Source organism: Electrophorus electricus, chromosome 18 (assembly GCF_041902795.1).
Source record: "Electrophorus electricus isolate QZ-2024a chromosome 18, ASM4190279v1, whole genome shotgun sequence".
NCBI lineage: Eukaryota > Metazoa > Chordata > Actinopteri > Gymnotiformes > Gymnotidae > Electrophorus > Electrophorus electricus.
This window is the reverse complement of record NC_137514.1, coordinates 6,546,875-6,573,440: the sequence shown is the minus strand read 5'-3', so window position 1 is coordinate 6,573,440 and position 26,566 is coordinate 6,546,875. Positions and strand designations below refer to the sequence as shown.

General features: G+C 47.5%; 2 protein-coding genes across 4 annotated transcripts in view; one reads left to right on the top strand and one right to left on the bottom strand.

The window, feature by feature from the left end:
• raph1b (Ras association (RalGDS/AF-6) and pleckstrin homology domains 1b) overlaps positions 1 to 13,604 on the bottom strand; it is a 34,600-nt gene extending 20,996 nt beyond the window's left edge. For 2 of the 3 annotated variants that reach the window (XM_027022308.3, XM_035534824.2), the window contains exons 1-2: positions 13,388 to 13,604; positions 2,349 to 2,408 (exon numbers count right to left, since the gene is read on the bottom strand). The gene's annotated coding sequence lies outside the window, so the exon portion shown is untranslated. The remainder of the gene's footprint in view (positions 1 to 2,348; positions 2,409 to 13,387) is intronic. The other variant, XM_081701104.1, reaches the window with a different exon arrangement.
• Positions 13,605 to 18,711: 5,107 nt separating this feature from the next.
• On the top strand, positions 18,712 to 26,553 carry cnn1a (calponin 1, basic, smooth muscle, a). Its single transcript, XM_035535112.1, has 7 exons — positions 18,712 to 18,771; positions 21,635 to 21,756; positions 22,683 to 22,749; positions 23,873 to 24,010; positions 24,815 to 24,931; positions 25,802 to 25,948; positions 26,350 to 26,553. The coding sequence occupies exons 1-7, from the start codon at positions 18,712 to 18,714 to the stop codon at positions 26,551 to 26,553; spliced, it is 855 nt and encodes a 284-aa protein (XP_035391005.1).
• Positions 26,554 to 26,566: the final 13 nt, after the last annotated feature.

Sequence of the window (26,566 nt, the reverse complement as noted above, 5' to 3'; positions counted from 1 at the left end):
AGGGGTCACTGCTACCCAACGGCCCAGGCTGGCAGCTCAGGGACATTCTGTGAGGATGCCACACCTATGAAGTAGTGGCCACATACCGCTGGCATACCAACAGCCGGCTACCCTTCAAACAGTTGAACAGCTGGCTGTTTGTGTGTGTGTATATATTTATAAACCCACTGAGGAAAAAGTGCCTTCACTTGTTGACAAAAACCTGCATGTTGTTCTTGGTTTAACAACCTCATTTGAGAGGAAATAGCGATAGACAGAACATTTCAGAGACGTGGCCGGGTCTCAAAAACACTGATGTCATTTCCTGATTTTTGCGTGCACGCACGCACACACACACACACACACACACACACACACACACACACACACACACACGGCTGCCAGATCCGCCTTCTCTGATAAAGTACTGGCATGATTCCAGGAGGTCGCGAGAGCAAAGGGTGCGTCGCTTTGACTGTGGCGAGGTTTACCCTGCCCTAGCGGGATGTTTCAAACCCAAGGTTAGCTGGGAATTTTAAAAGGGACCTCCGCTGCTAACGAATGGCACCTCCAGCACCGTGACCGGGGCTATTACACATCACCAGGGCAGTCCGGAGGTCCGGCTCATTCCCTGTGAATGGGGGTGGGTGGGGTGGAAACAAACCCAGGAGTTTCTTCCTGGAAGATTAATATTTTGCAGTATATTGCCCATGAAGCTATCCTGCGGGCGAGATTTAAAGTGCACATGCCCTTGTGATTTGCATGCATGCTGGTGTATACATGTTCACCAACCGCTAGTCCTCAGAAACTTTGACCAGTGTTACACCATGTCATTACCATTACCTTGTTGTTCACACACACACACACACACACACACACACACACACACACACACACACAAAAGCAGCCCCTAAGAGAAACAGACACCCTTAGCCCAGCCACTGCAGTATCCTGAGTATAGCCACCTGCTGTGTGTGGGTGTGTGTGTGTGTGTATAAACATACTGTGCAGCTCCAGCAGTGCATGTGTGGTACCACGCTGTGTGTGTGTGTGTGTGTGTGTGTGTGTGTGTGGCAGCAGCAGGCATGACCCCTCTCTTCTCCGAGCAGCTGGGAATGTTCACCAGGAAACAGCCCCTTCTGAAGAAAGTGCCTTGTAGCATGCAGTCATACTCCAATTGGTCCATCACCTTTGACCTTTACTGGCAGATGGCTACGGACTGTTTACGGCATTGGGAAGAAGGAGCCATTGTTCTGTGTTGCGTTAGGAATGGCTGGGCGCCGGGTCACTTGGTTATGTAACCCTTCTGCACGGCGGTGGTCCTGAAGGCGTCAGATCTGTCACACGAGGTAACGGAAATGACAGGAACTAATGTTTTGGGAATGACACAGTGGCAGTGGGCTGTGCTCACAGCTGAAGAACCACTACCCAAAACAAAAACAAACAAAAACAAAAACAAACAAAAGCAGCCTGATGTTTGTGTGAATGGGCTTGCCATTTGGTAGAGGAGGCCAGCTTCTTGGCTGCGGGGGCCCCCGGGGTGACCCAACCTGCGCTCGTCTCCGTTATCCCTCCCTTCACATTCTTCCACCCATCATCCCTCTCTTTCCACACTGCTCTGCCTCTGAGCCCAGATCAGATCTTCCCCAACCCTGCAGCACATATGAACATGGACCCGGCGCTAAGGGCCCATCAGAGTGGCCGGCGTCAGGAGACGCTACGCCGATTGCTTCACATCCTTGTTGTTGGTTGTTGTTTTTTTTTGTTGTTTTTTTTTAACGCCTCGGAAGAATTTCACAGCTCATGATCTCGCGCGTTCTCTGCCGGCACACTGCACCGTGTTCTCCCCCAGGGAACACCAGATCTGCCGCGCTCCAAGACGGCCAGACGGTGCCAACCAGCTTGCGGTACCAACCCAGTTTAAAGGCCTTTATTCGGCGTCTTCTTACAGAGGCGTTCATTCCACAAGCATTAGCGTGTTTTCATTCAGCCCAGATCTCTACAAGAACTGCGCCATCACGGCACCTGAGCCGGTTTATGCGTCTCCCTTCCGTGAAGATGCCAGAAGAGAAGGTGTGTGGCGCCACATCTCCCAGCAGCCCAATCAGTGTGTTCTACAATCTACTGCTTTAGGCTTTTAAGTGAGTGCTTTGACCAAGCAGGCTAATGTTGCTGACGAGAGAGACAGACAGAGAGAGACAGAGAAAGAATGCATATCTGCTAATTGGTGGCTATAGTTCTCACGGATTCAGCCCCTTTGCCATCATTCTTCAAGCCGTTCTTTTAAGGCTGTTTTGTTTGGACAGTAAAAATGGCCCCACAGGACCCTGTCAAAGACTATACAAAGCAAACTCAAGAAAGTGGCCTACCTTTGGTTTAGGACAGTCCTGCCGGGACGAGGTGACGCTGCGCTGGACAGGACTGGAGACCTGGGCACGAGAAGACAGGGGAGACCAGAATTTTTGTTTGCAGGAACTAAAATGACCAGTAGCAAGTTGCCCCTGAAACTGCCTTTAGACCCGATCAGCTCAGTGGGATCTGGCAGAACCCCACCCCAAACACACACACACCAGCATGAGCTATGGCAGCTGTGTGTGCTTGTGTCTTCTGTGTATCGTACACATCCAGACCTAAAACCACAGGCTTCAGGGGGTGTACATCAGGAAAGGAGAAGTCTTCCACTCACAGCTGACTCATCAGCTGAAACGCACGTCATTCCTAACGCGTGTCAGAGCTGAGGTGCCTCATGAACGCCTTTCTCTCTCACACACACACACACACACACGCGCGCGCTCACCCTACGTGATGCACGGCGCAATTAAGTCATATGAAACACGACATCCTATACTTAGCCATTCATCACAGCCAGCCAGTCAGAGACAAAGCACAGGCTGTGTGTGTGTGTGTAAGAAAGAGAGAGAAAAAACAGGCCGCAGCTGCACACCAGGGCACAACTGCGCAAGCTGTCTGTCCACACGGCAGCCGGCGCCTGTGTGTGTGTCTTGCATGACAAAGAGACTTCTCACAAAGTTGCCCACCATGTGGTCTTTTATAAACTCACACATTTGATCCAAACTTAGCATCCAAGAATGCCCAACAGCTCGCTTTACAAACCAGCAAACGCAATTTCCCCAAAATCGCATGGAAAAAATGAACTAGCTGGTTGAACAGAATATTTAAAAACAATAGGAGCCAGATAAGAATGGAAACAGCTCAGCAGTATGTGTGTGTGTGTGAGAGATGAGACTAAGTGACTAAGAGTCAATACCAAAATTCCCTCACTAATCTGAACGAGTAAGTAGGTGAAGTGTGTGTGTGTGTGTGTGTGTGTGTGTGTGTGTGGTGGTTGGGGGGGGGGTACCCATGGCAGTGTGCAATACTGTCTATGGGTTAAACTCCAGCTCAGTGGGCATCAAGGAGGACACCCCTCGCCACACACCGCCTCAGCCTAGGCCAGGGAATTCTCAGTCTCCTTTAATCACCGTCTCTCTTACACACACGTGCTCTCACATAGAAAGAAACACACACACATTTTGGTGTCAAGTTCTGGTTTCTGTGGATGCACCTGTCTGCTCATTTCCCCTGAAGGTAAAAATGACTTTTGAAACTACAATAACCTCAAACACACAACGCCGTCATCCCAGGAGTCCGGTTACACTGCCCGCTTCCCAGAATGCAGAGTGGCAGCTTGGGTGTTCTCACCAGTGTCTGGGATGGGTTTGACTAATGAGACGGAGCAGAGATGTGTGGGCTTATTAGTCCGTCTGTTTGTTTGTTTTTCGGGAAGTTACCCACATAGGCAAAGCGAGTGCAAACCCACATGCGTCAGGATGGCTCCGGTCTGGCGGGAGGCAGAGCGTCCTGCCGAAGCAGCAGGCCATCCCGCAGACTGACAGGGCAGGACTGCGTCACCTCTGCTGAGCTGGCTGTAACCGCGCAGGGGACGGCAGCTTTTAAAAGGGATGGGGGGATGGGGGGGGGGAACCAAAAAACCACCTTTTAAAAAAAACAAACAAGCATGAGCGGAACTAGCTGAGCCCTGCGTGATCGCCCGAGCCCTCAAGAACGCGACGACCAACCTACTCGCGCGCTCGCACACACCCCGGCGGGGTCTGGCCAGGTGTGTCCGTGAGCAGCCCGTTTCCTGTCTAGGCCACGCCTGCGGCGGAACACAAAGGCCCGGCTTCCTGCGAGGTCAGGAAGTGGGGCGAGGCCGCAGGGGGAGCTGTCAGACTCGGACTGGGAGGTGATGTCAGGGGAAAGTCCCCATCAGCGGGACCTCAGCATGGATGGAACAGTGCAGAACTGTTCTGGAGACACAGGAGTGGAACATGGACGCTCCCGGCCGTAGAGCTGAGAGCGGCTTAACGAGCTAGAGAGCAGAACGGCACATGAGAGAGAGAGAGAGAGAGACAGACAGAGACAGAGAGAGAGAGAGAGAGAGAGAGAGAGAGAGAGAGAGAGAGAGAGAGAGACAGAGAGAGTTGACTACCCACAGTGAGTCAGCACTAACTGGAGCAGGAATGGCAGGTCTTCACGCAGCATACATTGCACACAAAATCCTCACTCTGTCTCAAATGCTTTGGTCTCCTTGCTCACTCACACACACACACACACACACACACACACACACACACACACACACACACACACACACTTTTCTTTCTAATATTCCTTTACAGGGGAAACACAAATGGATATGTTGTATCTATAGACCTAAATACTCTAGTATACCTCTACCCATCAAAGTCTGGGCTGGGATGTGTGTATTTGTTAGAGGATGTGCACCACCAGACACACCAATGACAATTATGACACCCAGGGAACAACAGGAGGGGAGGGGAGGAATTAGAATACTGATGCAAGGCCCCGTCAGAGAGCGAGCACACAAAAGATCTCATTTCAAAGTGAAGCTTGTGCTCTGAGATGATTAACCCTAATTCATGTCCCTTTTCTCACACACACACACACACACACACACACACACACACAGAGTTGATTGCTTAGTCGTGCATTGATCCTTTCTGGAAGCAGATCTTTTTCAACTCTCCTCAAATACTGCAACAACTACAATTAGACTTTGGGACCCAAATTTGCAAAGGAAGAGCTCGAGAGTCATGACCGGCACAGTATGAACGGACCAGTGAACACAAGTGAAAAATAAAATAAAAATCATGTCAGCAAGTTGATTGGCTAGTGACAGTCACGGGTCAGTTCACCCGCGTTGCTAACTGGCTGAAGCTAGCATCTTAAATGACAGACGTCACAGGTTTTAGAAGACAAACTCCAGCTAGCTCTGCTACGTTTCATGGCATGCATGAAAAAACTCTGTAGCCAGAGAGTACCTTAGCCTCCCTAGGTTAGCTTGCCTTGCTAAGCCAGTAGCCTACCTTAATGTCTTGTTTGACAAATCTTCAGGACTACAGAAGAACAAAAAATACAAAAAAAAAAAAAAAAAAGAGCACTGGCATTCGCTAACTTTTTTCCAAGCTTTCCTGCATTTCAAAGAAAAGTAGATATTTGAATGCAACTGCATGACTGTCATGAGGGACTGAATGTCATGCCTAGATCACACAACATCTTATGCAATGCATCGTTTAAGGAATATAGCATGAGCGAGACCATGTCTCTCCTGATCCATAAACTAATCCTTAATAAATGAACAGTTTTATGGGAAAGTGCCCTTCCACCACGTGTAAAAAACAAAACAAAAAAACAACCACACAATGCAAGTCAAATCCTGATCTATTGTTACACTGGACACTGTGGCTACTACAGAGCGTCAATGCGGATAAGTGACAGTCAAGGAAAGACGTGACCTCGCATTAGTATCAAATGCACAGACCTCTAGCACACGGTGCTAGAACAACAAGACGGCGCGTGGAGCTTCACTGCCAATGTTTGCGCAGTCCATCGCAGTGGAGGGAAAGCCAAAGTTCATATTCCAAAGTGAAGCGCCCCAGACCGTGAGTTATAGCAGTGAGCATTATCCAGGGCCCCCCACTGGGCTCTGGATTCAATTATCCGGCAAGCAGGCTGTTCCGCTCAGTGCAGCAGCATTCGCCACGGCTCCGCAGCGGCCTGGGAATCACAGGCCGACATCCACATGGAATTTTCCCACGGCGACAGGGAATACGGAGAGGAGCTCGTTCTTTTTTTTTTCTTGCCCCACCTAAACCTCACCTACAGTGCAGTGTTAGGAAGCTGCCAGATACCACACGGTGAGGGTTGATTTTGAACCCGGTTAAAGTTATGCAGCGAAAAAACCCATCACCGCCGCTCTGGATAATCAAAGAATTTACGGTGCAAGAGATGGACCATGGGGCACCAAGCAAGATGGGGAGCAAAATCCTGCACACATACAAAAACGGAGCAGGCAAAACATGGAGGTTTTATTTCAGGAATGTAATCTGTGATTGGACCATGACGAAGGCCTGGGTTGATCACTGGCTGTGGTGTTGGATTTTACAGCACCTCCATGTCCATATAATTTAATTTATTATGACATGAGAGAGACACACACACACACACACACACACACACACACATTCAATAGCGGGACCTTTCCCCATCACTGCCCATGGTTGCCACGGCTGGCTGATCCTGGGTCAGGATGTGGTCCATAAAGAGCCAGTGTGCGTGGCAGTGCTGAGACTGAGCTGGGGACAGGCCTTAGCCACCCCCGTCTGGCACGTGGGTGAGTAATTTAGAGCAGCCACACAGAGCCAGACACCCACAGCTCAGGCATTAACAGAGGGGTGACTGAGGTCTGGCCACTCTTCGGAAATGGGTGTGTGTGTGTGTGTGTGTGTGTGTGTCAGTCTCAGACTTATTTTCAATATTTCAGCACAAACACACACACGGCTGTGAACATCAAACAGAACACATCCAGGTGGAACAAAACTACTCCTGTATGGCCACGGCTGTGCGGATGGTGACGAACCAGGACTAACAAAACGCTTCCACCGGATTGTTCAAAGCTCCTTTCAAAGAACCAGCACAAAGCCCGAGTGTGTGTGTGTGTGTGTGTGTGTGTGTACACACTGGCAACACAAGGAAATACTAATGGAGAACAGGTCACTGAACGCTTTATTTCTCTGAGAGCGATAACACAGTAACCCTGCCCTGACGTTGCATCACTGTCCACTGGTTACAAAGATCAACTCTATGAGCTGATCTTAGCTCCTCTGCAGAAGCCCAGTGGAGGTTGAGGAGACATGGGCAGATGGAAAATTCAACATGAAGCAGAGGGCCCTTCAACAAGTACACACACACACACACACACACACACACACACACACACACACACTTTTTCCCGCATTCCACACAACACTCACCCACCATGTGGACAAGACTAACCCGTTTCCACACATTACGTTTGCAAAGGTCATCACTTCTGCCCATATTTATACAGGTGTCCTGCGACTGGCTTTGCCACGTATGACCAAGTGAAACATTTACGTTAGACAGAAGGGAGACCTGGACTTAGATCAGGCCTCCAACTCCGAAGCCCTTGACAGACAAGGACAATGGGCTTTGCCTCTGGTCCAGAGACCCGACCAAGAGACCATCGAAGAGCCAGCGAGGATGCTGCATTTTTAAAAGGTGTCCGGGTCCATTACTGCTTGCGGTGGTCTGGGGTAATGGGTTAAAAATGGGTTCATTCCGCCCCCCAAACACACAGTTAACTTTCAGCATGCAACACAGCTACTGTGCTTCCAGGATTTCTGGCACTCTGGAAGTTTCGCAATGAGTGAAGGAATGCTGATTGTGACTTGGATAAAGTCTGGTCTTGAGGTATGTCTGTCCATCTATTAAGGTTGTCAAAACATTTGGGTCTATGACCCCGTTTACATATGGAGAAGCAGAGGCTATAACTGAAAGGCTAACGCTAGCCAATAGCACAGCGTTTGTGGTGGTGGTCTGTCAGAGAATATGACCAGTCAAGTAATTTGTAACGCATACATGTTCCTTTGTTAGGTTTTAGGCCATGGCTGGGGTCTGCTCGTATTTAGAACTGAACAAAACAAGCAGCTCCCAGAAGCGCAAGACGCGTAGAAACTCCCCCACTGAGACGCCGCTTCAGGGGAGCTCCAATGCCACAAGCCATGATTCACAACCTTGCATTAACCCAAGTTCATGCACCGCAAATTGCACAGGACATGAATCTCATCTCGAAAATTCCAAAAGAATTCTCTAAAGGATGCGATACATGGAAAACGGAATGCGAGCCTGACAATGAGGCAAACAGAAAAAATGCAGAGGAAGATGTACAGCTGAAGAGAGCGACGCCCTCAGATACTGATCCGGAGTCTGGACGTTACTTTTCGCTCACAACGCTGGATATGATGAGAGTCGGTGAGAGCTCATGTGAGATCTGCTATCAAAAGTGATGCACTCGCTTTCTAGCGAGTTGATGTTAATAATAAGTGAAACCATCTGGTGGCTGGTTAAGAGTTCAAACTGATCGACACAACGTCAGACGACAGCATTCAAACGAGATCACGTCCCCTGACTTTCAGTCACTGTTAAGACATCAGCGTAAAGCCAGAAGGGTCAGAGGCAAGAAGGGTCAGCTCCAATTTCACTGGAGTGATATGAAGATTCAGTCTCTAGGAGTGCCCGGGGCCGGGCGATGGGGCCAGGCGATGGGGCCAGCTCCCCCTCGCCTCCCGGGCCGTTTCCACGTGAACACGTCCAGCTCTGGGAAGGGAAGGCCCCTCGGCCGAGGGGAAGGAGCCCACTGACGATAAAAAGAAAAGCTCGCGTACGCGGCCTCCCATCGGACCGGACGTCAGTAAGCAGCTCTAGGTGGATCCAAGAGGAATAGTGGATACACGGCAACCACCCCCCACCCAAACGTCCATGATCATTAGCATATGCTAATTAGTATACAAGACAGCTCACTATTATTCATGAACAGTTTAAGAGAACTGTTAAGATCCTTTCACAAAAAAGCAGAAGACAGCATGTGTTTCCACTACAAACTACCCATTTCTTCCACCAAACTTCTGCTGGTCGGGTTAAACATACCAGCCCTATAGCGTAACATATTATGTTTCAGCATTCAGGTTATTGTGGCTCCCTGTTCAGCTGTCTGTAGGCCTATGAAATGCTGTTATATGGCTGTTGTAAAAAGTGCTATATAAACACATTTGACTTTGACTGGTACTCGGGTTCTTCTTGGTCTCAGAAACTGACCCCCTCCAACATTAGCTGCGCCTGGATCGAGGGCCCATCGTGAGCCCATCTAGGTTTCCTCTGGTCGAGTCTTAGCCTACGTCATTACGGCACCAGTACCCACGACCTGTATCGAAACAGGACTGAAAAAAGAGGCAGGGTGCGTCCCATCTCACCCCGGGGTGTCGAGGGCGTAACAGACTAGAGTTCCTCCAGGAACGACATTACCGTGTCATCCTCAGCATACAGCTCTAGGGCAGCATCATTATGACAAATCATTACACTTCGCAAGGTGACTCGTGACACGCGAACACAGAGGTTTTCTTCATTTCGCTGGAGTACGCTGCCTTTTCCAGAGGACGCACCCTGCACTTCACAGGACAGGAGCTCGACGCTTTGAGGCCGTGCGCATTTCGCTTTGTAGGTCACGGAATGATTTGGATTTGGCCCAGAAAAATATAGAAGTCCCCTGGGGAGCCCACTTCCTGTCACATGACCTGACCTCAGGGTCCACACTGTACTAGCGCAGAGGCGGGGGATGCTAATGAGCAGGGGACCACCTGCTGTTGCCTGGCGGTTGCTGTTGACGGGGACTCCGCCACCTGCTACAGCACTTGTGCTCAATAATCAAATAAGCGGCTAAAAGTCGCCCCTCTGAAGCCAGCAGCCGTCCACGTCTCTCAGGAAGGACAACGATATGTAAACGAGTACACCCAGTTACTCATGTGGCCAGCTGAGCTGAGCCTGGTCCCTGTACAAAGTGCCCTGTTTATTTATTTTGAGGGGTTATGGTGAAGGAAAAAAAAAAAAAAACAAAAAAAAAAAAGTCATATTGTCCACTAAGCATTCAAAACATCAGCATGCTCGTAAGCATGCAAAACATCATCCGCACTGCAATCCACCTTGGATGACGTAGGGCAAGAGAAACTCTTACATATGAAAATAAATAGAACTTTGGGCCAAGGAAAAGATGGTACTGTCTGCAAAAACACAAGGGAACACCTTCAGGAACTGGACAGTGGATAGGACACCCAATCTTCCCTGGAATGCTGGAGCCACTGCCAGCACTATGGGAAGCGTCCCTCCGTGTCATTCATCCCCCCCCACGACTCTCTCTCGCGCACTCTCTCCAGACATGATCAGGCCAGCCTTTCCGAAGTCCATCACGGTTCATCGCTGGCACCCAAAGTCACCAATAAAGAACGACGGGACCGTCGGCTCATCGTCTGGACAGCTGCATCCCATCCCGCGGCCGGCCAGGTGCGCCTCTCCGGTTTCGCTCTACCTGCCGACTCCGTTTTACAGAGGGCTACGTCTCTTTGAACCTCCCTTCAGACTCCCAGGAGGGTTCTTTGGTAAAACAACACCACCTACAACAGGGACGGTGGGCCTGAGGCATGTGTGCATCGAGCATCTCAGATCAAAGCAAGTGCTGGTCTCAGACCTGCACTTGGTTAGACAATCAAATTCATCAGAGGAAGATGAGAAGACCTGAACTGATCCTGGATCGGTCTGAGAAGATACAAAATGTACAGGGACACCGCTGATGCATATAGCTAGTAGACTGAAGGTGACCTCACACACACACACACACACACAAACACACAGAGCCTTTGTATCATCTACCCCCCCGAGGAGCTCTGTCAAGTCTTAAGGCAGCTGATTTTCTCATCAGACGTGCTGCTTCAGGGGCAACACCCACAGAAGAGCCCCACATCCCCACCCCCCAGTAGGACTGGCGGCTTCCGTGTTTACCACAACCCATGGTGAAGCACGGACTTGCTCGCTCTCCAGGTCGGCAGGGTTAGTGTTTTCCTGAGCCCCACTGGCGGAGCTGCCCGGACAATCTTCTCCCTGTCCCAACAGCTCCCAAGGTCTTACGTGGCCTTCAGAAGTGCTTGTTCACTGAGCAGCTGATGAGAAGAGGAATTTTCGGGGCACGCCGGTCCAAAAGCAGAACTGGGTAACGACAATCTAGGCCATCTTATTCCTTCCCTGAAGGTAGTGCGCTAATTCGGCACTCCGCCAAAAGCAGAACGCGAAGGCAGGGGAGGCATCACAGTCGACTGCGAGTTTGTCTGAAGCTTCTCGGGGCGTGGCGCCACTCTGAAACAGCACCCCCGGCACGCCGAGCCTGGGAACGCAGACGTAGCCGACATCCACCCTCCGGCTGAACGTCACGGAAGGCGACAGCTCCACACCAAGACGTGCTGTAGGATTGGGCTCTTCTGGGAAGCCAAGAGCAACTAAGTTCACAGCATACGCTTGAGGTCCACGCACTGCCCAACAATGGCCTTCTCCCAGGAGCACGGGGGAGAACTGACCCGTTTGAACCCGGGTGGATTCTCATACTCGAGTCCCGAGATTCGCAATAGCACTTGACATGGTGACACAGCCTCGTCTCTATGTTGACAGGGGACTTCCTGGGGGGGGGGGGGGGGGGGGAACGACTAGCCTCCTTTTCCGCTCAGGGTGACATGGCTGTAGGGAGGAGCGCGGAGCTGGAGTGCGCGGAGAAACGGAGGCGTTTCTGCCCGGTATTCTCCTCAGCTCAGGCTCCAACAGCGCACAAAGGAAACCGGGACGGAGCCCAGGGACGCAGAGAGAGAGATTCTGCCAGTTGCGAGGATGGACGGTGACTCTCAGCCAAGCGTTACGGCCTGGAGGCTGAGCTGCCCTCAGGCATGGTCACTATGCCTGCAGTTCCCTCGTGGCACTGAGTGCACGTGGGCAAACACTGCACCTCAGGCCTGCGTTTGTTCTCGGCCAGGTGGTGGTCGACGCACGCCTGCTCACACGCATGCAATTGGCTGAGGTCTGACGTCAATGCCCCCCCCCACCAAAAGAATCCTTGCCCAACTAACTGGAGGTTTATATGTTGTTTATTACATAAAGATCATGATGTGCGAAATCTTTTTTTTTAAGTTAAAACTAACCTGCAAAACGTAATTTTATGGTGTGACAGGAAAACATTCTGTATAACCCAGTTAGCGGCTAACGATATAAAATGCAAAAATAGCTGTAGAGACAGTGGAAGAAACGCAAAGCGGGCGTCCTTAATCGCCAGTGGCGGCCCACATCTGTCCAACAGGGTCGCCCTCGCCAGCTAATTAACCCAAAGACGTCGGGCGGCGGTGTAATGAGATTAGCTCATACTAATCAGGATAAGAGTCGATTACTCGACCAAAACTTCCCAGCGTGTCGAGGAGCATTGTGAAGAGTGTGATATAAGGAGAGATTGAGCTGTACCATTCTCTGTAAAATCGATTCACTTCGGTTACGCTTGGCACCGTCCTATCGCTGCGGACGTGAACTGCAAAATCATCCATCTAAGTTACCGGCCAAGTCTTCTGGGCAGGACAATGGAACAAGATACCGTCGCAATATATAAATGTCCGAATAAGCGATATATGAACGACCACGCTGCGGATGCCAATCGGTTATGAAGGCATGTCTTTGAACCTGATGTGGTCGTGCGTTTGGTTACGGATCCTGTACCACACCAAGCCAGCAAGGGTGGAGACCACCGCTTTCCTTTCTGAAATGTTTCAAACTCGCAGCTCCCAAACTTATCCACGCAGAATAACCGCCACCCTAAAGGGTTTTGTTAGTCTACGGCGAATACAGCGATGAACACACCCAACATCAGGTCGACAATAAAACAGCACGTTTACACGGTTCAGGTCTCATTTGCTGCACATTGACGAGGTGGTGTGCGGGCTAACACGACGAAAGGTCCCAAAGCCGAAATTTTGTTGTCGTTATTTTGGTCACCTCGCATGTTTTGCGTCTTTTTCTCTGAACGGATACGGGCGCATAGCCCGCACAAGAGGACACACTGGTCGCTCTGGGCTATGTAGCCGAGGCATGCTAACTGTGCGAGCTAATTACACTACTACCAACTACACGGCCCCCCCTCCAAAAAAACCTCGACCATGGCAGAATGGAGACGTTTTGCGCATTAGCGAGGTATTGCGCAAACGGAGCGTCCAGGGTACTGATGACGGACGGCTGTCCATTTCGCCAGCTCTTCTTCTCTGGCAATTTTTTCATTACTAGACGAGACAATAATAGCCCTTCCAGCGGGGCGTGAGGGTGCAGATCCCACATAGCTTTTGATAGTTCACCATTTACATTTTTTTTTATTCCATACACATAAAATACAACTAACTGAATCTTCACTCTCCCACCAGTTCAGATTTGCTGTGGATTCGTCTAGCAGACTTACCCGACGACCGAGGCAGATTAACAAGCCTTGTGACTCCTAACGGGAGAAGCCGGCTTCAGGACAAGATCGAGTCAAATCCAACGTCCTTGACACTCGACCCACAAAAACGAGATTTTTCTCTTGTGTATTTTTTTTTTTCCCTCACTCAGCCAAAAAGTACGACCCCCTTTGCTTAAGGACACATTTCTTCGCTCTCGCCCATTCTCTCTCTCCCGGGGAGCAAGGCGTGCTCCTGGCGTACCGTTTCCTGCCCTGCCCACTTTTCAGGCTCGACCAATCAACGGGCCCGGAGGCGCGGGAGCGCGCACACTTCGGGAACACGAGCGCGCCCGATGTGCGCTCCAGACGGCCGCTGGCTCCATCTGGACAGGGATGGTAGAAAAAGCCTTTTTAAAAATAACTGCTCTGTTAAGTTTTTTTTTTTTTAAGATTAGGATTTGGGTTAGTGGAGTTGGTCATAAAGCCGTGTAAAAAAAAACTTTAGTACGGAATCAAGGGAAGTAACGACGAACAGCGGTAGGTTTATACTAGTTGTAGATTTGGATTATACACAACCATGCCGATTATCGGGGAATACGAGAGCTGGCGGACGGTGTAAGAAAACTGTTTACTGATCCGTCCCGTTGATGATTATTCAAGACAAACCGTCTTCATCTGTTGCGTACAGAAAGACAAACAGATTCAGACTCAGAACAAAAAAACAAAAAAACAAAAACGAACTAGGAATACGAATCGGAGTCGCATTAGAAAGTGTTTAAAAACAAACAGAAGCAGCACTGAATAACGTTTTTTCGGGTCTTTAATACAAATGTATTTTCAGGTAAGGGGCAGACGTGAATTTGCAACAGGACAATAACAGCAGGACGCTTGGTGACGTTCTCCACCTAGTGGCCGTATGGCGTTATGTCGCTTTTGCCTTTCACAATTACTTTTAATTCTGCTGTAACTTTTGTTTTTCTTTAAAAGCGTAGGTCTGTAGGTTCACCAAATGTGGAATATCATTATGAAAGTGGAAACAGTAATACCAATGTTTGATCTTAAAGAATAAACCTGTAAACATACTCCATGTTGGAATATTCACGTCCATTCCAGCCCTTCATTTAAGTCTCACACCAGTGTGCGGCGCAATCCTGATATTTTTGAAAGTCTTCTGGTGTATGAACTGGTAAATGCATCCAGCAGTTATAAAGACAGATACTACCAAGTGCCAGGGATCATATGCAGGGAAATATGCAAGGCGTTTGAGCTGGACAGCCCCCAAGTCCAAACAGGAGGAACTAAGATAAGAACCTGTTGGAACTTCAGAACAAGACAGATAAGAAAGTAATGGCAAGTCAGCCAGGCATTGTACAGTAGGTAGGATGCGGTATACAGCCGTGGCAGTCCTCAGTAAAGCATCCAAAGGAAGGAACCCAAAACTTTGGAGAAATACCACAGATTGAGAGGAAATGCAGGGAAATGGAGAGAATATGAAAGTTTAACACCAGGGTGGCGATAGGGGCACATGGGGTTCTCACCCCTAAGATGGAGAAGTGGCTCCAATTGAATCCAGGAATGACAACCTCAGTCTCAGTCCAGAAGAGCTCAGTCCTAGGATCAGACAAAAAACTGCATATAAATGAAACAGTTATATGACACACATGATTATAAAATGTTCATACAAACATGTTTATGTGAAACATTTTGGTAAAATGGTTTCATAAATGATTGTCAAAGATATAAGTTAAACCATAAATCTTTGTAATTTGTAAACTGTCACAGCGTGACGCATAGTCAGCCCGCCCTCTCAACCCAAACGCACCTATCACAACACACTTCCACTTCCCCAGTCCCAGTCACCCGCTCCCTCAACCCAAATGCACCTATCACAACACACGTCCACTTCCCTAGTCACTATCACCCGCCCCCTCAACCCAAATGCACCTATCACAACACACGTCCACTTCCCTAGTCCCAATCACCCGCCCCCTCAACCCAAATGCACCTATCACAACACACGTCCACTTCCCTAGTCCCAATCACCCGCCCCCTCAACCCAAATGCACCTATCACAACACACGTCCACTTCCCTAGTCACTATCACCAGATTATTAGTGATTCCCTTCACCTATGCCTCATTTCCTTCTCCCTATTTAATCCCACAGGTGCCTGAGTCCAGTGCATTGCACCGGCAGTCCCTAACCCTCGGTTATGAACTTTACACTGACGGTCCCTAACCCTCGGTTATGAACTTTACACTGACGGTCCCTAACCCTCGGTTATGGCCTTTGCCAGGCTTGCCCAGCATGTCACGACTACTTTTCCAGAGGAGAGAGTTTACAGTATAGTGTTCTGCTTCAAACACAAATGCCCAGGTTTTAAATCTATCTTAAACACTGACTTCTTTACTCAAGCTTTTGGCTAACATCCTGTATATGAAAGTGCACAGCCTGGGGTCCGCAGTCATAGCATTTCCTGGTAATCCGAGGTGTTAACACTGTCATCCGAGCATTCCCAGCATTCCCTGGGGTTAATGAAGATGATGTGGGTGGAGCACAGTGTCTCAGATAGCCCTCAGGACTATGGTCTTCCTCTGCCCCCCCGCCCCTCACCTTCTAGATATGCCCCTGCAGATAAACCTGCCACAGTCACATGCTAATCAATGGCAAATGTTTGTGGACTGTTATTCTGTCGTTCATCTTTACAGATCTGTCATGCTCCGGCTACCACCCAGCCGCACGCACTCACAAGCTCCTGTCAATCACCGCCTCCAACCACGCCCTCAACCACGCCCTCGAGCCCCATTGTTTAAATATTAATTCGTTCCGTTACCCCGTGCTCAATCTCTCCTTCTCACTATTTAAACCCCACAGGCGCCTGTCTCCAGTGCCTTGGTCTGTAGCCTGTTTTAGTCTTCTCTTCTATTCATTTCCTGTATGACACAGTTGTATTTGTTGTTGTTTTTTAATGCTCATTGTTGTGTTTTTATTTTGTCTTAATAAAATGTTGCTTTTTTCCTACGCACTTCTATCTCGCGCCTGTGTGCAAAATGTCCCTGGATCTAACTACATCTTTCTGTTTTATCTGCATGCTACTGTGGAGGTGATGCCAACGCTGGACCAGATCTGCTCATCGGTGATGATGAATCTGAGACCATGCCAGAACATGTCCCGGCGCCGCCAGTCGATGAACAAAATGAGCTGCCATATTCATCCACCCACTTCATCTACTCTGACAGATGTAGAGACGGCCCACCCACCCTAAACCCACCGGAAAAGCCTAGCCAGATAGACTGTATGGGATCAAGGCATGGACTAGTTATAAACTGGGCTCTCCAAGGAGGATGGGTTCCCTCTTGAAGGTGTGTTTTCATGCCACTGTCACCACTGGTTTACTTATTCGGGATCTGGATCCAAACATTTGTAAAGCTGTTTTGTGACATAAGGTGTAAAAAAAGCTATATAAATAAATTTGGCTTTGACTTGAGCCTGCTGTCCACCCATGGGTCCACCTGGCTGCATATGAATACCACAAAATCTTAATGGAAGTGAAATAAACTGGAAACACTTTTTACTGTGTTGCTTCAGTGCTTGAAAAGTTGGATAAAACCTCATAAAAATAGCTTTGATAAGACATTATCTCATGTCTGTCTCATCCTAACATATTTATGGAATAAAAGATGTAGTTTTGTATATGTTTTATATTGGTTGACCTTATGCAACAACCGCACTTAAATAATAAACATGCTTCCAGTTTAAGGGTTTTCCTGCCTTTTCTAGGAATGACCATCAGTGGAAATCATCCTAACACTGCCGATAATGAGGACAGAATAGGTTAAGAAATGCTGGAATGTTCCATTATCCTTTCTTACTGAAGACTGGGCCCTTATAACATCCTCTCACAAGCACAACTAATTATAGGGAAGAATCCTCTCTTTTTATTTTGGACAGGAGGGGAGAGATTGAGGATGCAGACTATAGTAGGGAGTAAAGTAAGCTGCACGACACCACAGAGCCAATGTGAACGCACAGAACCCGCCACACAACCATGGTATACGCCCGCCAACCAACACGGTCTCATTAGATAAACCTCCAGTGACCTCTCGGCTGCCTGCTTAGTCACAGCCGTTATAAGACGTCGATCAATTGTTCAACAATATTCAGTTATACTTTTACCCTTTTCGCAAGCTCTCGAGTCTTCAGATCAGCTGGGACAATGAAATACCAATATGAAGTATAATAATGGTAAACAGGTGCTTGGAATTCTAAGACAACCTAAATTCATCTTACTGTATCAGGCAAAAACGGTCTGCAGGACCCAGGCCAGAGGAATCGTTGTTTGTAAACAGGCTCATTAACAAACGCGGGGTTAACGGTGTGTTTCTTGGGCTGAATTAAACTGCAGATGGCATGAAGCTGCAGTACAGAGGTGTGGGCTTCAGTCTCCAGAGCAATGACCTGGAGAATATACACCAAAAAAAGCGAGGTGAGGAGCGCAGGGAATGCTCACCACAGGCCGAAACGCTCCGATCAGGACTCCTGCTGTCTTTTGGCCGGTGGTGTTTGTGCGTCCACATACATGCCTGTGTCAGTGGGCCTACATAAAGGTAAAACATTTCCTGTTATTTGAAAAGGTTTGGTTAGGTTTAGGTGGTTGACTGTGTAGATTACGGTTAAGTGGTGTAAGTGCCTGTGAAATCTACGGAGATACAGGAGGTGTCTTGCATTCCTAGCATTGCGCACTCATTTTAGAAGTACTTCATTCTCTACATTGACAGAGATCCAAACATATCTCTCACTCTTTCTCTCTCTCTCTCTCTATCTCTCATCTCACACATATACACACCATCATCCTTACCCAATAAAGCTCTAGCATTCCGGTGTGGTCACTTTTTCTCAGTTTCTGTCTTTTCCTCAGTTTAAGGTACTAAAATTGCCTTTTAATTTGGCCTTGTTTTCAAATAGAGTGTGAAGTATAAACTGTGGCCAAGATTACTGCAATCTAATAACTAATGAGTGAAATAAATATAATATATTTATGTTCAGGAGGAAGTAATGGAAGAGGTGAATAAATTAATAACCTAATAACATACTGTAGTAAATTCAGTTTCAGTTTATGAACAATCTCTAAATTAAAACAAACCGAAGTCAAGTTATCGCAGCATTAGCAATCTCCCGATTGGTCATACGATCCCAAGACCCGTGCCAATCAAAAGCAGTTGGTTACTCCGCTCAGAGAGGGTGTGCTTTATAAGAGAGCGTGGACAGGAGGTGACCATGGACTGCATCTCAGTGTGAGATCAGAGACAAGCTTCTACAGCAGGGCTCAGCACTTATCGCGACAACATGGCAACCCCATTCAGCAAAGGACCCGCCTTTGGACTGTCTGCCGAGGTCAGGAATAAGGTAGGAGAAGAGTGTGTGGACAATAGAGAGAGCATGCCTGTAGTTTTTGGTTCATATTATAATTAACTGACACTTTTATCCAAAGCAACTTACAATTATGACTGAGTACAAGTTGAGAATCAGGGGCCCCAACAGTGGGGCTTGAACCAGCAACCTTCTGATTACAAATCAAATAGTCATGCAGAAAGAGTGCAGCTTTGCTTCTAAAATGAGACTGCACCATACGCCAAGGCAAAACTTTTAGTTTGTGAGCCAAGAAGGCGTTCAAATGTAATCAGAATGTTTAGACTGGTAGGTACCCATCCAGGAACTGACACGGGTCCTTTCAAAACATGACAAGTGGGTGATTGCTTCGAAGCCCTTCCCCCAAACCTGCAGCGGGCATGATGGACAGAGCAGATCGGGAAGCGTACGTGCTTTGTTTACGGCATGTTTTACTGATGTGAGAGCCCATTAAAGACCGTTGCTCTACCAATCCATCAACTCAGCAGTGCCCCCTCCATTGTTTGTTCACTCTTCTCTCAGAACACCGCCTGTACACCCTTCTCTCTGAACATCGCCTGTACACCCTTCTCTCTGAACACCACCTGTACACCCTTCTCTCTGAACACCGCCTGTTCACTCTTCTCTCTGAACACCGCCTGTACACCCTTCTCTCTGAACACCGCCTGTACACCCTTCTCTCTGAACACCACCTGTACACCCTTCTCTCTGAACACCGCCTGTTTTACTCTTCTCTCTGAACATCGCCTGTACACCCTTCTCTCTGAACACCACCTGTACACCCTTCTCTCTGAACACCGCCTGTTCACTCTTCTCTCTGAACACCGCCTGTAGACCCTTCTCTCTGAACACCGCTTGTACACCCTTCTCTCTGAACACCGCCTGTTCACTCTTCTCTCTGAACACCGCCTGTTTTACTCTTCTCTCTGAACATCGCCTGTACACCCTTCTCTCTGAACACCGCTTGTACACCCTTCTCTCTGAACACCGCCTGTTCACTCTTCTCTCAGAACACCACCTGTACACCCTTCTCTCTGAACACCGCCTGTTTTACTCTTCTCTCTGAACATCGCCTGTACACCCTTCTCTCTGAACACCACCTGTACACCCTTCTCTCTGAACACCGCCTGTTCACTCTTCTCTCAGAACACCGCCTGTACACCCTTCTCTCTGAACACCGCCTGTTCACTCTTCTCTCTGAACACCGCCTGTACACCCTTCTCTCTGAACACCGCTTGTACACCCTTCTCTCTGAACACCGCCTGTTCACTCTTCTCTCAGAACACCGCCTGTTTTATTCTTCTCTCTGAACATCGCCTGTACACCCTTCTCTCCGAACACCGCTTGTACACCCTTCTCTCTGAACACCGCCTGTTCACTCTTCTCTCAGAACACCACCTGTACACCCTTCTCTCTGAACACCGCCTGTTTTACTCTTCTCTCTGAACATCGCCTGTACACCCTTCTCTCTGAACACCACCTGTACACCCTTCTCTCTGAACACCGCCTGTTCACTCTTCTCTCAGAACACCACCTGTACACCCTTCTCTCTGAACACCGCCTGTTTTACTCTTCTCTCTGAACATCGCCTGTACACCCTTCTCTCTGAACACCACCTGTACACCCTTCTCTCTGAACACCGCCTGTTCACTCTTCTCTCAGAACACCACCTGTACACCCTTCTCTCTGAACACCGCCTGTTTTACTCTTCTCTCTGAACATCGCCTGTACACCCTTCTCTCTGAATACCACCTGTACACCCTTCTCTCTGAACACCGCCTGTTCACTCTTCTCTCAGAACACCACCTGTACACCCTTCTCTCTGAACACCACCTGTTTTACTCTTCTCTCTGAACATCGCCTGTACACCCTTCTCTCTGAACACCACCTGTACACTCTTCTCTCAGAACACCGCATGTACACCCTTCTCTCTGGCTTTAGGGCATCGAACAGCAAACATGTCTCTGTCACACTCATTATCATTCTTAATCCTATTTAATAATTATTTAATTCCTGTTTAATTATCCTACAGGTTAAAACTCTCTAATTTTGGTTCTTGTTAAATTATTGTAACGACTTGAATCAGTTAAATGATAAATTAATTTGCAGGAAGAGGTAAACACACAGGACTGGGCACTGCCAACTCCTTAAACAAGTCTGTGTGTATGTTTTTGTGCATGCACGTGTGTGTGTGTGTGTGTGTGTGTGTATGTGTGTGTGTGTGTGTGTAGAGAGAAATTGGTTCTCTTTGGCTCTCTCATAAAAGCTCCCAGGATTAAACTGAAATAGGTCTGCATGGTTCACACATTCTGTATCACCTAAAGCATTAAGAATGCTGTTAGTAAAACTACATGAACCTTCAGACAGTCTGGGACTACAGTCTTCTGGTCAGCCTTGAGCCCTATTAACATGCAACACTGAATATGATAAGATAAAAGGTTGAGGCACAAGTGGCAGGTTACTGGATTAACTCAATCTATTCCCAGTTGATGAATTAACCCAATCTATTCCTAGTTAAAGGATTAACTCAATCTATTCCCAGCTAATGAATTAACCCAATCTATTCCTAGTTAAAGGATTAACTCAATCTATTCCTAGTTAATGGATTAACTCAATCTATTCCCATTTACTGGATTAACCAAATCTATTACCAATTACTGGATTAACCCAATCTATTCCCAGTTAGAAGAAGAAATGCTTTTTCTCCATTAGCACTGAATAAAGTGATATGTAATGAAAAGCCACTGAGGTTTTTTTTCACTGAAGTTTGTTTACAACATGCATCATTCATGTCAGTGAAGGAGTAAATTAATGTAACAGGCCTCTCCCTACTATGTGAACCATGACCCTTCGACTGTAGCTGATGCAGAAGTATGACCCCCAGACAGAGGAAGACCTGCGCGAGTGGATGCAGGAGGTCACAGGTCGGGTTATCTCTGACAACTTCATGGAAGGACTAAAGGATGGGGTTATCCTTTGCGAGTGAGTGTGCCAAGTTCAAAGTTCAGCGTGTCAATGCTACTAATGTTACATACCACAGCTCCAGTTCTCACATTAAAGTGTAGTGAAGGTTAACCGTACTTTTCAAGTGCACTACGTTAAAGTGTAGTGAAGGTTAACTGTACTTTTCAAGTGCACTACGTTAAAGTGTAGTGAAGGTTATCCGTACTTTTCAAGTGCACTACGTTAAAGTGTAGTGAAGGTTAACCGTACTTTTCAAGTGCACTACGTTAAAGTGTAGTGAAGGTTAACCGTACTTTTCAAGTGCACTACGTTAAAGTGTAGTGAAGGTTATCCGTACTTTTCAAGTGCACTACGTTAAAGTGTAGTGAAGGTTATCCGTACTTTTCAAGTGCATTACGTTAAAGTGTAGTGAAGGTTATCCGTACTTTTCAAGTGCACTACGTTAAAGTGTAGTGAAGGTTATCCGTACTTTTCAAGTGCACTACGTTAAAGTGTAGTGAAGGTTATCCGTACTTTTCAAGTGCACTACGTTAAAGTGTAGTGAAGGTTATCCGTACTTTTCAAGTGCACTACGTTAAAGTGTAGTGAAGGTTATCCGTATTTTTCAAGTGCACTACATTAAAGTTTAGTGAAGGTTAACCGTACTTTGCTCGCATGTACTTGCTGTATGAAAGCAGATGAGCACATTGTGGACAATTTCAGTATAGAAGGTAGAACTTGCTTCTTTGTGCTGATCTACTACCAGTTTCTATGATCCAACTTTATATCTTAACCATTACAAGAAAAACTGTAAAACTGACCTTAGACTGCAATGGTGTTGCTCTTTTATGGCGACAGGCAACACCATGTCAAACAGGAAACCCTAGTTAATGCTCAGCACTCCTGCAATTTTTTTGTAGCTACTAGTTTCTATGACTCTCCTTCTTTGACTCTGTCTGACTCAGACTGATCAACAAGTTGATGCCTGGATCAGTGCCAAAGGCCAACCGGTCGTCGCTCAACTGGCACAAGGTAAACACCTCTGCCAGCAAGGCAGATTCATGGTCATCTTCATTACACAGATGGACCTGTTTTGACTGAGGGCGGGTTGTAGATCAGCTGTGTCTGATTCGTCTCCTGTCACCCAAACACACAGCAAGAACGTGACCTATGTTGCTTGAAATGGAATGATTTGTGTTAGAGACTATCTGACTCAGACGTCAGATGTCAGAAGCAATTTAATGAAAAGGTTCAGTACCCACTGGGAAGCTTTAGACATGGAAATGGATTCAGTTTCATATTCTCCCTGGTTGGGTCCTGGAGTTCTATTTCTCTTTAACATGTTTACATTCCACGTCAGATGCTTTCTACTGCTATACATGTTTTGTGTGTGTGTATGTGTGTGTGTCTAAGGTCGGGTACTTTCTGGGCACTGGAAAGAAAATGACTGACTTCGTTATACAAGTTAATACAAACACACAATTAAGATGAAAGGCCGTAATAATAAAGCAGATCACGTTTGTGGGATAAATGGATTATTTTGTGTTATCACTGCTGCATTGCTTGGCTGGGTGAGCGGAATGTATGCAACAGAAGTCAAAGCTCTGTACATATTTACACAGAGAATCCAAACAGCCCCACTTTTCTGCACCTTCTAAGCGACCCTAACTATGTCCTTCCCTAACCCTCCATCCCTCACTCTCTCTATCCCCCTCTATCCAATACTTTCTGGTTTTATCAATCACCACACCACTCTCTCTTTGCTCCTCCCATTACTCCTCCATGCTCCTCCCATTTCTCCTCTATGCCCCTTTTATTTCTCCTCTTTGCTCCTCCTATTTCTCCTCTATGCTCCTCCCATTTCTCCTCTATGCTCCTCCCATTTCTCCTCTATGCTCCTCCTATTACTCCTCTTTGCTCCTTTTATTTCTCCTCTTTGCTCCTCCTATTACTCCTCTTTGCTCCTCCCATTACTCCTCCATGCTCCTCCCATTTCTCCTCTATGCTCCTCCTATTACTCCTCTTTGCTCCTCCTATTACTCCTCCATGCTCCTCCTATTACTCCTCTATGCTCCTTTTATTTCTCCTCTATGCTCCTCCTATTACTCCTCTATGCTCCATGCCGTTACCCCTCCATGATCTCACCCTACTACAGTTGGAGAACATCACCAATTTTATTCGAGCCATTAGTGAGTATGGGCTGAAGCCCCATGACATCTTTGAGGCCAATGACCTGTTTGAGGACGTAAACCACACCCAGGTGCAGTGTACCCTCATCACACTGGCCGGAGTGGTAAGTTCAAACCTCACGTCTTCCCCTGGACTAGAAGGCATATGTTTGATATATCATCCATGCAAGCCATTCCACCAGTTTTTTTGTCCAATTATCTATATAGTATATATTATATAGATATAGTATATATTATAGTATATATAGTATATATTATATAGTATATATTATATATTATCTATATAGTATATATTATATAGAGCTTTCCTCCTTCATATCCGTGCGACTGTTGAAACAAGGAAGTGCCTTCATACTGACATCTACCCATATTCCATGCACACTACCTCTGACACACATTCAGTTCTTTCGGCCCATCAGTACTCCTTATACACACATTCAGTACTTCAGTACCTCTTATACACAGATTCAGCATTTCGGTACCTCAGACACACACACTGTGAACCTCAGGGCCTCTTAAACTCTGGGAGTTAAAGATAGCATGTGCAGGATCAGGAAGTGGGAACAAAAAATGCAGCTTGTTTATTTTTCTCAATATCAGATTATATTAGCAAAGCTATTAAGGACATATAAAACAGTGTTGGTGTTACTTTATATGCACACAAAGAATGCTAGAACAGTCCTGTACGTAGCCATGTACATTTTCCTGCTATCTAGTCATCTCCAGTAAGCCTTCTGCTCAGTTTCACGCACATTTCCTTTCCGAAATGTTGAGTTATGGAGGATAGGGAGAATGACATCCTGTCTCTGTCCATCCTGTCTCTGTCTATACTCTCCTTCTACAGGGCCTCCTTAAAAGCATTCTTCCACATATTACTGAACACATCTGTGCATGTGTCTTCCTCCCAGGCGAAGACCAAAGGATTCTACACAAAGTATGACGTGGGGGTGAAGTATGCCGCCAAGCATCAGAGGAAATTCACCAGCGAGAAACTGAATCAGGGCAAGAGCATAATCTGTCAGCAGGTCAGGGGTCACGTGGGGTTCAGCCACGGCCTTGTTTCTCCAAAAGATTTTGTGAAATAATACAGCTGAAAAGGTGGGGAGAGTTAGCCTGTTATTGAGGTGCTTCTGAGTCTGTGAGCTGGGTTCTGAGACTGTGAGTTGGGTTCTGTGTCTATGAGCTGAGTTCTGTGTCTGTGAGTTGCATTCTGTGTCTGTGAGCTGGGTTGTGAGTCTGTGAGCTGGGTTCTGAGACTGTGAGCTGGGTTCTGTGTCTGTGAGCTGAGTTCTGTGTCTGTGAGCTGGGTTCTGAGTCTGTATGCTGGGTTCTGACTTTGTGAGCTGGGTTCTGTGTCTGTGAGCTGAGTTCTGTGTCTGTGAGCTGGGTTCTGAGTCTGTATGCTGGGTTCTGACTTTGTGAGCTGGGTTCTGTGTCTGTGAGCTGAGGTCTGTGTCTGTGAGCTGCATTCTGTGTCTGTGAGCTGGGTTGTGAGTCTGTGTGCTGGGTTCTGAGGTGCTTGGGAAGGCATCCGTATACCCAGGTGTGATGCATTCACATATTTAGATATTGGTGAATGTAGACAGTAAAAAGTACCGAAGGTCACTTTTGTGTTTATATATAATATGTCTTTCATACCATGACTATATATGGATCTAGTCCCATTCACATCAGTTAAGGGATAAACAGGGACATATTTCTTTATCGTTAGAATATTCAAGATTTACAGTAGAACTTAAGCAAGTAGATTTTATTGTGGGTTATCTAGAAAATGGCCAATGTCCTTGGCATTTACACAACAATGTACTTCAGCGGTCTTGTTACCTGCAGTTCACATAACAAATGCTTTATGTCACATCAGAAGACATTTCAACTTGAATCTTAATTGCATTCAGTTGGTCTCCAACAAGTATGCCAGTCAGAAGGGCATGACCTCCTATGGCACACAACGACACCTCTACGACCCCAAGATGGGCATGGAGAAACCCATGGAGCGCAGCAGAATCCACCTCCAAATGGGCACCAATAAGTGTGCCAGCATGGTGAGAGCATAGGGCCCCCCCGCCCCCCAGATCCCATCACCACACCAACCGCAACAGACGTGGAGGACACCTAGACACTGCTGGAAGTCAAAGAAACCTAGAGATCCGGAATGTTCAAAGGTTCCAAGCATTACTAGGCATATTTAGCTAGAGAGGTAAATGAAGCGTCTGTTCTGGTTATTTTAGATGCACTCTACTGAACGGCTGTCCTGCACCTTTGGAGCAAGTTGTGTAGTGTGAAAAAAGGGGCTTAGAGCTGTAGCCTCCCCCCCACTTTTTCCACGCGATTTCCATGTTCACTTTTGAACCCGTTTCTCTCTGTCTGTTCTCCCTCTCCCTTCTGTCTCCTATTTCCCCCTCTCATTTCTCACTCTCTTCTCCCTCTCTCTCCTGCCTCTCAGGCTGGCATGCCAGCCCTAGGCACAGCAAGGCAGGTGACGGAGAAGAACGTGAGTTTGCGGCCGGCAGACACCACCACGGTGTCTCTGCAGATGGGGACCAACAAGATGGCGTCGCAGAGTGGCCTCACCCCCATGGGAGGCCCCCGCCTGGTCTACGACCGCAAGTATTGCCCCCCACGGGGCGAGTGTGAGGCCCGAGTCTGATTCCACCCTTGCT